Raw genomic sequence first — 13,286 nt, 5'->3', positions numbered from 1 at the left:
ACAGGCTATGGCAATGACATGTTATGGTCCATGCTCTTATCTGCAAGAAAAGAGAGAGAATGCAACAACCATAGACTATCTTTCCCCCGTAAAGGAATCACAGCTTTGACCACTACCAGTCTCAGTAAAATCTCTTCATTTCTCTCCCCTGTGGCAGAAAGAGGGATGACGAAGACTCCCGGAGTTCAGTATTCTTTTAAAATTCATAAATAGCACCACATTGGACAACCCGGCACAAACACTGATCCTGACACCATGCTGATGCGAGCATCACAATCACACCAGCCACTGTTTCAGTCTAGTGTACATTCTGCAACTTGGTTGTACAGTGCTATGTAGCTGACACACAACAGATGTACATGATGCAGATGGTTTTTACATTGGTTGTGCATTGCCGTGTAGCCAATCTGCAGATTTTCTCCCACGCACACCCAGTCTTAGCTATGTCTTAGCTGGAAAACAATTTGGAAAGAGGATTTTAAACCTCGTCACATAATAGGGCTTTTAAACATCAAGTCTAGCTGAAAAGCCTAGCTCAGTGGAAAGCATGCACAAAGCTGCTATATCTAAAACCTTGAAGAATTAGCTTTGGATGATATTACCAATATGATTACTTTACAGTATGAAACATTCTGATTTTTATGTCCTTTACACTGAAATGCTTGCTCAGTTATAACCATTCCAGTTGCATTTAATGAAAATACTGCTTGTTTGTGTCCTTTCATTTCAAATCCAAATGAACTCATTTCATTATTTTTTATATATCTCACAAACAATCTTTTGGTCATGCTCCAGCAGAACCAAGAGAAAGGGTAATGCTATACAGATGACAGGACTGGAGTGATGCACCACAGAGGAGTAGACTCAGTGGTGCCATCAGGGAAGGATTTGGGGGAAGAAGCCCAAGGTCCCACTCAGCAGTGGTCTCACTTCCCCCCTGCTCCCCCATAAGACCATCAAGTCTAGAGTCTAAAGTTACTTAATGGCACTACTGGATGGAATAGGCCTAGTACTCCAAGATCATCCCCACCTTGTGCTCAATCCCAAGCCCAACCTTCCCTTACCTGTTCTTCCAGATCAGTGCAGGCACTGAGAGAGGGAGGTCTCCTTCTCCACTCAGAATGGACCAGGTGGGGCTGATCCTCCTAACTTTGGTTAGATTCTATATGGGTGTTTTTCTTTCACCATGGAAGGGAGCCCCACTGAGCAACCTCTGTTACAGCATGTCAAGAGCAGCAGGGCATGTATTGCTCTTGACAGCCTCTGATGGCAACAGCTTAGGTAGCTCAGCTTGGGCAGAGAGAGGGAGCTCTTTGCCCAAGGCAAACATATTGCCCTTGGCCTGGCAGAATTGGTGCTGTCTCCCGCCTTCTTCCTCTTTCATTTGAGTCGCAATAGCAGCAGCCGGCTATATGTTTGTTGGGCAGGCAGCTGCTGCATGCCAACTGAGGGGGAATGACAACTGCCAGTCAAGATCCCACATACCACTGAGTAAGCCGCTGTCAGGGGCTTTGGGGAGTAGCACCGCCTCCCTGTCCTGCAGGGGCCCTCCAAATCACAGGCTCTCTGCTACTTGATGGGCATTTCACTAGCATTGACATGTAGCCGAACAATGTTATTGAGAGCAACCTTGCTGTCAACACAAAATTCAGTTATTTTAAAACATGGCAAGGATTTGCTATTACAAGACTGGTTACCAGCTATAATTTTAAAGGTGCTTTTTAGCATCATGGGTCTCAGTTTGTGATGATCAAACTATACTATTCTTTCTCCGTATTGATTTGAAACTATATGAAGAATAAGAGCCAGTTCACATTTATTCTATCTGCTGCTTTTCTTTCACACAGGGTCTACTTGTGTGAGCAGTGCAACATGTGAGCCAGAAGTAGATGGATTTCAGCCACAGGAACTTTCATGCTCTTTGAAGCTGCAATTACCCCCTCCCCCCATGAGACATGGAACTGCTGTGGCTGAGATCCGTGTCCTACTCACATGCTACACTGCTCAGATAAACAGATACAAAGTAATGCACAATTTGGCTCTTAAGATATTCCTCAATCTAGGTAAAGTTCTCCTTGAGAACAAGCTGCATTTTAGCGCAAGCCAACTCATAATGGGGTTTAGACAGAATGAAAGTATGAAAAATTTACACTAAATTTTATTAAACAGAAGCTTAAAGATGAAAAATGAATATTTTCCACTTGTTCAAAATTAAAAATACTCAGTTAAATTCCTGATGTTAGCATTTGATAGCCTACAATCATATTTACACCACAGATCTGCAGCTAAAGTTTGGCTGATTAGTTCAAATCAGTATCAGGAACACAATGCTTTTGCCCAACCTCTGCCCTTATTACCTCTTTGTCCATCATGCCCTTATCTGTTCATGCACACATCCATCTCTGTCTATAAGCCCTGTGTGAGATTTTTCCTAGCCTTATTGCCCTTAGCCCTCCTTTCCTCAAGTCCATATACCTGAAGATCACCCCACTACTCTGAACCCATTCCTCCAGTCCCCCTTCACTTTGGGTCCCTGCTTCACCCAATTTCCTAATCCTTAGACTCTCCATTTGGCTACCACCCAGGCTTCTGCTTGCCAATAGTACACAGCCCCATAGTCTGCTCCAGTCTTCCTCAGTCTGGTGCTCTCCAGACATTTTGCTCCAGAACTTCCCAAATTCTTGACCATTAGGCATGTTGGCTAGAGCTGAACTGAAATCCAAAACGTCTGGAGGGCATCAGGTTGGGGAAGGCTGGTCTACTCTATGCCTTGTGACAGGATGTTCTTATTTTTATTTTTTATCACCCATCCACTCCCAGGGAAGCCTTTTAATTAATCACAGGAACTTGTGCAACCCAGATGAATATATACTTGGAGAAGTGCTATAGTTTGAGCATGTTATCATGCACACAGATTGCAAGTGAAGTGCCATATTAGCGAGTCCTCTTGGAGAGATGTCAAGGATAGAATTAATTTAGTTTTGTTCCTAAAGCTAGAACACTTACTTAATAACCTTCTTTCAGGACATCGGAGCATCACTTTGCTACAAGAGTATTATTTTATAGTTCTAGAAATCACATTCCATGCTTCTAATTGAAAATTGGGTTGAAGACCTTTTAGACCTGTCCATTAAAGAATGAATCATGTATTACAGGGAGGATAAATCAGATAAATGTAATGCAATTTTATAACCTTTTCTAGAATTGTTCTCAAATTGATTATTAATCTTCTGCTGGAGTCTCACCCTTGCACAAAAAGCCTCCCTTCCCCTTTTCTTTTTTTCCCTTTAATTTGTTATTTTCCTATTATGTTAAAAAAAACAACCACCACCCTTTTTGTTTTTCTCAAAACTGTGTGCATCTGGGGAATATTGATTTGGTAGGGGAATCAGGTCACTTGAATATCCAGAGATGTCAAAACTGTTATCTTTTGTTGTCTCCAATTGCAGTATTGACATTTTTGTTAATCTCCTTTTAATATCCAATAAAGTATTAATACCACCAAAACTGAAACGGTAAATTGGGATCTGTGCATTTGGTTGAGCATTAGAATATTGCTTCTTGATACACAAGCAGGGCTGGTGAGAAAGTGGCCCAATTTGCACACTGCAACATCCCAGGTTTTGTTTAAACCGTGGGTTGTTATGAATGGGCAAGCATGCTGGTGCACACTGCTCAGTGCAACCAGGAGAAGCTAACAATGCAGGGATGCTCCATCCCTTGGTTGTTCGTCATGATGTACAAAGCAGGAACTCTGGCTTGTCTATCCCTCAAGAAGCCAGAGAAATAACTCAAAAACAAGCCATAGGTTATTTCTCTGGCTTGTTGGGGGAGAAACAAGTCAGAGTTCCTGGTTCATATGTAATGACAAACAACCTGTTCCCGCTTGCAGCGAGAGCAATCAGGAAGCGTGCACCAGCACTGTTGCTCATTCACACATACACAAAACTGGTTTGTTGTGACATGCAAACCAGGCCAGAAGCACAGACCAAATATGAACTCAAAAAATGAGACATGCAAATCAACCTGCTTGGCCAATTTATATGAACATTCTATACATGACCAGGCATTTTTTATTTTTTTTCCTAACTGGATTGTGTTGTGCTTGTGGTGAAAGGGTTGTGTCTGCATAGTCTGGCTTGCATACAAACTGCAGATATGCATGATGCTGCAAACCTTCCTAATGTAAGTCAAGCAGTGGCACATAGAATTATGATCTGTGCTTGTGAAAAATGATTCAAACACAGCCCAGTCATCTGGCTGGTCAGGCCCTAAGCAGCTGTATGATTTGGTCATGCATTCTCTTAGCCAGTGTGACACCCACATTCTGAGCCTGACATGGACACGTGTCTGAGAAGATAATCAAGCAGGCTCAGTCTACACAGTGGAAGTACTCTCCACAATTAATTATAGTACCTTTTGCTTCTGCTTTTCTTCACTATGGTTTCACAATATTATTTATTACCTTTACAAAGGCACCAACTGGTTTTCAATAATTCTTCTGTTCTCCCTCCCATCACAGAACTGGCTGCCAATTCTTTCCGATTATTCTTTTTCACAGAGAATGGGCCTGTTCCCTCTTCCCTCACTCCCAGAGGGAGAGGCTACTTGCCTTCTCAGAATCAATGGTCTGATGGCAGCTGCTTTAAACGGTAAACTTCCAGATGGGGTTGGCTATAAAGAGCAGAGCTTTGTTAGCATATTTACATTGGATTGACAGAATCTAGCCTTAACTCATCTACCTCTCATAAAGATTCTGATGCTTTTATTCAGTTTGAAGAATCGAATGGAAATCAGTGAGACTGAAGGATGTCCGAACTACTACTATACTCAGCATACAAGTGGATTTTTCAGTATAATTTTAATATATATACGTTTTCAGTACTTATTTGATTTATATATTCATATGCCACTTAAAAAAAAAGAGGAATCAAGATGATTCTCAATATGACAAACACAATGATACAAAAAAGAAAAAATAATACTCATGGCCACAATCCACCACAGAATTAAGCACACTTACAGCACAATCCTATCTGTGTCTACTCACAAGTAATCCCCACTGAGTTCAATGGGGCTTATTCCCATGTAAGTGGGTACAGGATTGTAGCCTTAGTCAACTGAAATCAATAAGCTTAAACATGGCCAACTCTGTGTTGGATTGTGTCCCATAGATCAGGGGTCCCCAACCCCCGGGCTGCGGACTGGTACCAGTTCATAGCCTGTCAGCAACCTGGCCGCAGGGGTGTGCGAAACCCCCTCACCTTGGGTCTGCGGGGGGGGGGGAGGCGATACGTCCCTCCCCCCCTGGAATCCTTGCTGGCCCCAGCTGGCTCCACTCTGCAGCGAGTCTGCAAAGGTGCTGGCCAGCTCCGGCTGCTGGCGGACTTCCGGCTGCTGGAACACAAATGGCGTCTGCTATGCAGACGCTATTTGCGTCCCTGTTCTACAAGTAATAGGCTACGTAAATCTTTTATGTAGCTGATTTCTGCAAAGAATAGGGATGCAAATGGCATCTGCATAGAGGACGCCATTTGCGTTCCAGTGGCTGGAAGTCCACCGTTTCATTTCCTTCTAACCTCACTGTTTACAATCCCACCCCCACCCCCCAAGCACGTGTATATAATCACTTGTAACTCAGGATAACACTGCATGCATCTCTAGGCCACAAAAGCTTATGCCAGTGGTCTGAGATCACTATAAGGCAGCTTCCTATGTTCTTATGTTCTAAGCAGCCATTCTGGAGCAAAGGAACATCAAAACAGACTGCAGTGTGAAACAGCTGAACTACAATTCATTAAGGGCACAATCCTACGGGGATAGTCGGCTGCTTCCAAACTCGGAGGCAACTGATTATCCAAGGTAGGGTGGGCGGAACGTGGAAGGGATCTCCTCCTCTGCACTCTGGCTGCCCTTCATTTGCGACTAGACAGCAGATTTCGGCTGTCTAGCTGGGCCACCTTGGAGAGGGGGAAGGCCGGATGGCGCATAGGAAGTGTCGAACGGCACTTCTGCTGTCCCCTCCCAGCCCCCAAGAATGCCCCCTTTCCCTCCACTCCACACTGCTCTTATGAGTGCAGAGCCAGGGATGAACCATGCTACCTACGAGTCAGCAGGAGAGAGGAGCCAGTTTTCTGGGAACCAACCTCAGAGCACTGGCTCCAAGGTCAGTTCCCAGAAAACAAAAAATCCTATGGCTGTCTAGCAGCCATAGGATTGCGCCCTAAGAGGTTCAACTCTCTCTCATGTGGCTTAAATAGTGATTAAAAAAAAAATCACACTCCATGTGTTCATCAGATCATCAATACAAGTTATCAAACAACTGTTTTACAAATGGCCACTGTTAATAAGGTAATTATCACTGAATGTATCTCACTGTTTACAAACCCACCCCCACCATGTATATATATCCTGTAACACAGGATAACACTTCATGCATCTCTAGTCCACAAAAGCTTATACCACAACAAATTTGTCTTTAAGGTGGTAGAAGGCTTTTTCTTGTCTTTATGTACACTGATGACACTGTATTATTAATATGCAAATAATGAAATGCCTTTCCAACCAGAGAAGCCTGCACAGCTTTCTGAATGCCTATGAACAGATGAGCTCTGGTAGGTCCCCTTTCTGAGGGAGAGCTCCCTACATCTGAACCGGTTAGAATGGGTGGACAGTATCTTGAGTTGATCATACCCCTGCCCCCAAAGAGCTTATAGTCTAAACTTCGATGTGGGGAACAACGGAAGAGGGGAGGGAAGTGGGGGCAGGAAAGCATAAGGGACTACCTCACAGTATAAGCCAGTGCACGTTTACTCAACAGTAAAACTTCCTGTGTTCAATGGGCTTACTCCCAGGACAATCTGTGTTGGACTGGAGCCTCAGTTCCACATAGTTACAGTAGGGCAACTTTCGCCAACCTCCAGTGCCCTTCAGATGTCTTGGACAGATGTGCTAGCTGGGAGTTGTAGTCCAACACATGAGGATACCAGGTTGGGAAAGGCATGGAACTAAGGGGTTGTGCAAAAGGCGTCACAGAAGAGGGATTTGATATTTGTCAATGTGCGTGAGGCAGAACTTATGGGAATAACTTCCATTGCTAACAGCTGAGCTGCAAAATGTTAGTATGGACGTTTTAAAGCTTCACAGAGATTTTCGGGCAGACTTGGAAGTTCCTTGTAGAAGCCTGCGGCGCTTGGAAGACTCTACACGCCACCACGTTAAACCAAGACGTCTCAGCAAATACTGGTTTTTTGATCTTATTATACAAGGAAATGGGGGGCATTCAGAACACGGCGCTTGGGGGAACTGAGAGCATGTCAAAGAGAGACACGCAGAACGCGAGCGGGCGCTGGCGGGACACGCACTTCTCTCACTCACCGACGGTGGCGATGTAAGAAGCGGGCGCCGACAGCGTGGCTGGGCAGAGCTCGGTGTATCGCCTCAGGATAGACGTTTTCCCCACGCAGGAGTCGCCGGCCATCACGATCTTGGCCAGCAGCGCCTTCTGCGCCCCACAGGCTCCCGGCTGCTGAGCCATGGGCCGGCGGCGAGAGGTGGCCGCCGCTCCCGGGCCCGGAGGGAACCGAAACTTGCCCGCTCGGGCGGCATCGCTCTTCCCCTCCAGAGACGCGGGCCGCCCTTCCAGCGCCGGGTTCCGCCCTCCCTGCAGCGCGGCCCGGAGTTTACGGAAGCGGCAGCCGCAGCCTGGGCGCGCGCCCGCTGGCTCGCTCGCGCTCTTCCTCGCGTTTGGGCCTGGAGGCGACGGCTCCGGTTCCTGAGCCCCAGCCTTCCCCCGCCGGGGTCCCTCCAGAGGCTTTGGACGACAGCTGTCAGCATTCCTGGCCATTGGCCGTGCTGGCTGGGGCTGATGGGAGCTGAAGTCCAAAACGTTTGGAGCGCACCAGGTTGGGGAAGGCCGCTCTATACCCTCTGTGGATTTGGCGAGCTGCCTAACTCCTTTTTCTGACTGACTAATGGTAAATTGTTTCTCCCCACGCCCCCGAAGGGCTTCCTTTAATAGTGCTACTCTTCATTGTGCAGAAATTCAACTGGTGAAGTTCCCTCACCCACCCACCCCCAACACAGTCTGGAAGAGCTGGAAATCACTTCCTATCGTGCAGATGATAAACCAAGGGATAGGCAATCTGGTGTCCTCCAGATGTATTGGACTACAATTTCCATAAGTCCCAGCCAGGATGGCCAATGGTCAGGGGGAATGGGAGTTGTTGCCCCAAACATCTGGAGGGCAGCATGGTGCCTACCCTGTTCTAAGCACAGGAGACCTCTCAGGGTGAGAGCAGGCAATCCTTGCCTGGTTGACATCACTATAGCTATAGTAACGTCCTTCGCACGTTTCAGAAGCCTGAGATGGAGATTTCATCTTGCAGCTCTGAGTTGTTCATCCAGGACTAATGAACCGTGAGCACTAACGCCTGTCACCTCCAGTTCATCTGTTCCCTCATCCCATCATATTTTCACTTTTCTCCCCCCACCCCTCCTCCACCACAAAACAGTAATAGTCGAGAGCAATAGTCCAATTCATTGGAGTTACTCCCACCTGTCGTTTCTTACTTGGAGTGCACAGCATGTCAACACCTATTATGTTGGGACAGGGGAAAAATGAACATGCATGTAAATAACCAGTATGTTTTTAATACTTCTTTTCCAGGGAAGGAGCCTCCACAAACTGGCTTACCATGTAACCAGACAAACAAGTTTTAAGACAGTATCATAAAAGTCATTTAAGATATAAAACACATATTAATTACATTAAGCTTAAAACAGCATCATTACAACATCCCAATCTAGACCAGATTAGAGTTAAAAGGTTGTTGTTGTTCAGTCGTTCAGTCGTGTCCGACTCTTCGTGACCCCATGGACCATAGCACACCAGGCCTTCCTGTCCTGTGCTCTCTCCCGGAGCGTGCTCAAGTTCATATTCATTGCATCTGTGATGCTATCTAGCCATCTCATCCTCTGCCGTCCCCTTCTCCTTTTGCCTTCAGTCTTTCCCAGCATCAGGGTCTTTTCCAGGGAGTTTTCTCTTCGCATTAGGTGGCCAAAATATTGGAGCTTCAGCTTCAGTATCTGTCCTTCCAATGAGCACTCAGGGTTGATTTCCTTTAGGATGGACTGATTTGACCTCCTTGCAGTCCAGGGGACTCGTAAGAGTCTTCTCCAGCACCACAGTTCGAAAGCATCAATTCTTCGGCGCTCAGCCTTCCTTATAGTCCAGCTCTCACAGCCATACGTTACTACTGGGAAAACCATAGCTTTGATTAGACGGACCTTTGTCGGCAAGGTGATGTCTCTGCTTCTTACTATGCTGTCTAGGTTTGCCATAGCTTTCCTCCCAAGGAGCAAGCGTCTTTTAATTTCATGGCTACAGTCACCGTCTGCGGTGATCTTGGAGCCCAAGAAAGTAAAATCTGTCACTGCTTCCATTTCTTCCCCTTCTATATGCCAGGAAGTGATAGGGCCAGATGCCATGATCTTCGTTTTTTTAATGTTGAATTTCAAACCAGCTTTTGCACTCTCCTCTTTCACCCTCAACAAGAGGCTCTTGAGATCCTCTTCGCTTTCTGCCATTAGGGTGGTATCGTCTGCATATCGGAGGTTGTTGATAATTCTCCCGGCAATCTTAATTCCGACCTGTGATTCATCCAACCCGGCATTTCTCATGATGTACTCTGCATATAAGTTAAATAAGCAGGGTGACAATATGCAGCCTTGTCGTACTCCTTTCCCAATTTTGAACCAATCGGTTGTTCCATCTCTGGTTCTTACTGTTGCTTCTTGACCCTCGTACAGGTTTCTCAGGAGACAGGTAAGGTGGTCTGGTACTCCCATCACTTTAAGAATTTGCCACAGTTTGTTGTGATCCACACAATCAAAGGCTTTAGCGTAGTGAATGAAGCAGAAATAGACGTTTTTCTGGAATTCTCTTGCTTTCTCCATGATCCAGCGAATGTTGGCAATTTGATCTCTAGTTCCTCTGCCTCTTCTAAACCCAGCTTGTACTTCCGGTAGTTCTCGGTTCGCATACTGCTGAAGCCTAGCTTTTAGGATTTTGAGCATCACCTTGCTGGCATGTGAAATGAGCGCAATTGTGCGGTAGTTTGAACACTCTTTGGCGTTGCCCTTCTTTGGAATTGGAATGTAAACTGACCTTTTCCAGTCTTGTGGCCACTGTTGAGTGTTCCAGATTTGTTGGCATATTGAATGCAGCACTTTAACAGCATCATCTTTTAGGATTTTAAATAGCTCAGCTGGAATACTGTCATCTCCGCTAGCTTTGTTGTTACTAATGCTTCCTAAGGCCCACTTGACTTCACTCTCGAGGATGTCCGGCTCAAGTTCAGTGACCGCACTATCATGGCTATCAGGGACATTCAGATCTTTCCTGTATAGTTCTTCTGTGTATTCTTGCCACCTCTTCTTCATCTCATCTGCTTCTGTTAGGTCCCTGCCTTCTTTGTCCTTTATCATGCCCGTCTTTGCACAAAACGTTCCCTTGAGATCTCCAATTTTCTTGAAGAGATCTCTAGTCTTTCCCATTCTGTTGTTTTCCTCGATTTCTTTGCATTGTTCATTTAAGAAGGCCTTCTTGTCTCTCCTTGCTATTCTCTGGAACTCTGCATTCAGTTGGGTATATCTTCCCCTTTCTCCCTTGCTTTTCGCTTCCCTTCTTTCCTCAGCTACTTGTAAAGCCTCATCAGACAGCCACTTGGCTTTCTTGCATTTCTTTTTCTTTGGGACGGATTTTGTTGCTGCCTCCTGAACAATGTTACGGACCTCCGTCCATAGTTCCTCAGGCACTCTGTCTATCAGGTCTAATCCCTGAAATCTATTCCTCACCTCCACTGTATATTCATCAGGGATATGATTTAGGTCATACCTGAACGGTTTAGTGGTTTTCCCGACGTTCTTCAATTTAAGCCGAACTTTTGCAAGAAGCAGCTCATGATCTGAGCCACAGTCAGCTCCAGGTCTTGTTTTTACTGACTGTATGGAGCTTCTCCATCTTTGGCTGCAAAGGACATAATCAATCTGATTTCGATATTGACCATCTGGTGACGTCCATGTGTAGAGTCGCCTCTTGTGCTGTTGGAAAAGAGTGTTTGCTATGATCAGCATGTTCTCTTGGCAAAACTCTATTAGCTTTTGTCCTGCTTCATTTTGTACACCAAGGCCATGCCTGCCTGTTATCCCGGTGATTTCTTGACTTCCTACTTTAGCATTCCAATCCCCTATGATGAAGAGGACATCTTTTTTTGGTGTTAGTTCTAGAAGGTGTTGTAGGTCTTCATAGAACCGATCAACCTCAGCTTCTTCGGCCTCAGTGGCTGGGGCATAGACTTGAATTACTGTGATGTTGAATGGTTTGCCTTGGATTCGTACTGAGATCATTCTATCATTTTTAAGATTGTACCCCAGTACTGCTTTTCCCACCCTTTTGTTGACTATGAGTGCTACTCCATTTCTTCTAAGGGATTCTTGCCCACAATAGTAGATATGATGGTCACCTGAATTAAATTCGCCCATGCCTGTCCATTTTAGTTCGCTGATTCCCAAGATGTCGATGTTCAATCTTGCCATCTCCTGTTTGACCACCTCCAGCTTACCTTGATTCATTGATCTGACATTCCAGGTTCCTAAACAATATTGTTCTTTACAGCATCGGATTTTCCTTTCACCGCCAGACACATCTACAGCTGAGTGTCCTTTCGGGTTTGGCAAAGCCGCTTCACTCTTTCTGGCGCTACTTGGAAATACCCTCTGCTCTTCCCCAGTAGCATATTGGACACCTTCCGACCTGAGGGGCTCATCTTCCGGCGTCATCTCTTTTAGCCTTGTGATACGTTCCATGGGGTTTTCTTGGCAAGAATACTGGAGTGGGTTGCCATTTCCTTCTCCAGTGGACCACATTTTGTCAGAACTCTCTGCCATGACCTGTCCGTCTTGGGTGGCCCTGCACGGCATAGCTTATGGCTTCACTGAGTTACGCAAGCCCCTTCGCCACAACAAGGCAGTGATCCATGAAGGGGAGTTAAAAGGTACTTGAGGCCCATTTCAATGCAACGATAGAGGAGGCTATACATGCATCCCATGGTAGGGAGTTCCAGAAAGACGGAGGCACCACTGAAAAGGCCCTGTGTCTTGTGCTTGCCAATCTCACTGACCTTGATGATAGGCCTGTGAGCAGAGCTTCTATGTCCAGTCTGAGCTGAAGGCTTTGAGCTGGAGCTGGCACCAGTGCCAGTGCGAAAAAGGTTCATAAGGTTCGGTCCCTGCCTTTCCTTACAGCAGCCTTCCCCAAGCTGGTGCCCTCCAGACATGTTGGACCATGCTCATTGGGAGGCATGGGAGTTGCAGTGTAACACATCTGGAAGGCACCAGGTTGGGGGAGGCTGAAGTAATATGTGCACAGCATCCCTTGGGGAAGCTGCCTGAATTTATTTTCTCCTTTTTGCCTGTGCAAACATGAGAAGGGTATGGGGGCAAGGGATGGGGAGAGCAGTTCTGAGCATGGCATTCCATAGCATTGTGGCAAATGTTAAGTCGCAAGAAGTATTTTTTGGAAGGGAAAATTATTTGGGCCACTTCAGTGTTTGGGGTTCATATACTTTGGAGTAAAATTTGATGCAACATCACGAGATCCAGGATGAGATCTCCTGTTATTTATTAAAAGTATGGGGTAAACATACAGTTATCATGATCATATTCAGATTTCCCTCACCCTCATCTCTCCTACTCAGTGTCAAAAGGCACAATCCTGTGCATGTTTATACAGCATACTGGCTGGGGTATGCTGGGAGTTATAGGTCTTTTTCTGTCTAAACATGCATAGGATTGCACCCTAAAGAACAATGGGAAACCTGATTACAAATCTTGTAGTGTTACATCTAGTTTTGCCTTCAGTTGCTGATCTTGGCCAAGTCACTTGTGTCTCTATCTAGTCCAGCAGTGTCTTTCCAATAGTGGCTAACCAAATACCTTTAGGGCACAATCCTATGGGGATAGGCAGCTGCCTCCTAATTTGGAGGCGACCGCCTATCCAATGCAGGGCAGGAGAAACACAGGGGGGATAATTCCCTCTGCACTTCTCCTGCCCTGCATTTGCGGCTAGAAGACAGCCGATTTCAGCTGTCTAGCCGCGGGAAGGTGGCGCAGGGGAGGAAGTTACCAGATGACACATAGGATGTGTCATCCCGGCATTTCCGCCTTTCCCATCCCAGAATGCCCCAGGAACACCCTGTATTGGCAGCTCCACATTCCTTTTCTGA

At 45.9% G+C, this 13,286-nt stretch overlaps 1 protein-coding gene across 1 annotated transcript in view; it reads right to left on the bottom strand.

Moving 5' to 3' along the window:
- LOC146347007 (ras-related protein Rab-10-like) overlaps positions 1-7,622 on the bottom strand; it is a 46,088-nt gene extending 38,466 nt beyond the window's left edge. The window contains exon 1 of the mRNA XM_084849618.1: positions 7,378-7,622. Coding sequence (XP_084705744.1) covers positions 7,378-7,537 — 160 coding nt within the window. The 5' untranslated portion in view covers positions 7,538-7,622. The remainder of the gene's footprint in view (positions 1-7,377) is intronic.
- Positions 7,623-13,286: the final 5,664 nt, after the last annotated feature.

The sequence above is a fragment of the Heloderma suspectum genome, chromosome 4 (assembly GCF_057233095.1).
Source record: "Heloderma suspectum isolate Gila_16-S chromosome 4, 16-S_ref, whole genome shotgun sequence".
Lineage (NCBI taxonomy): Eukaryota > Metazoa > Chordata > Lepidosauria > Squamata > Helodermatidae > Heloderma > Heloderma suspectum.
Note: the sequence above shows the minus strand (reverse complement) of the source record. Positions and strands in the feature narration are given on the sequence as shown.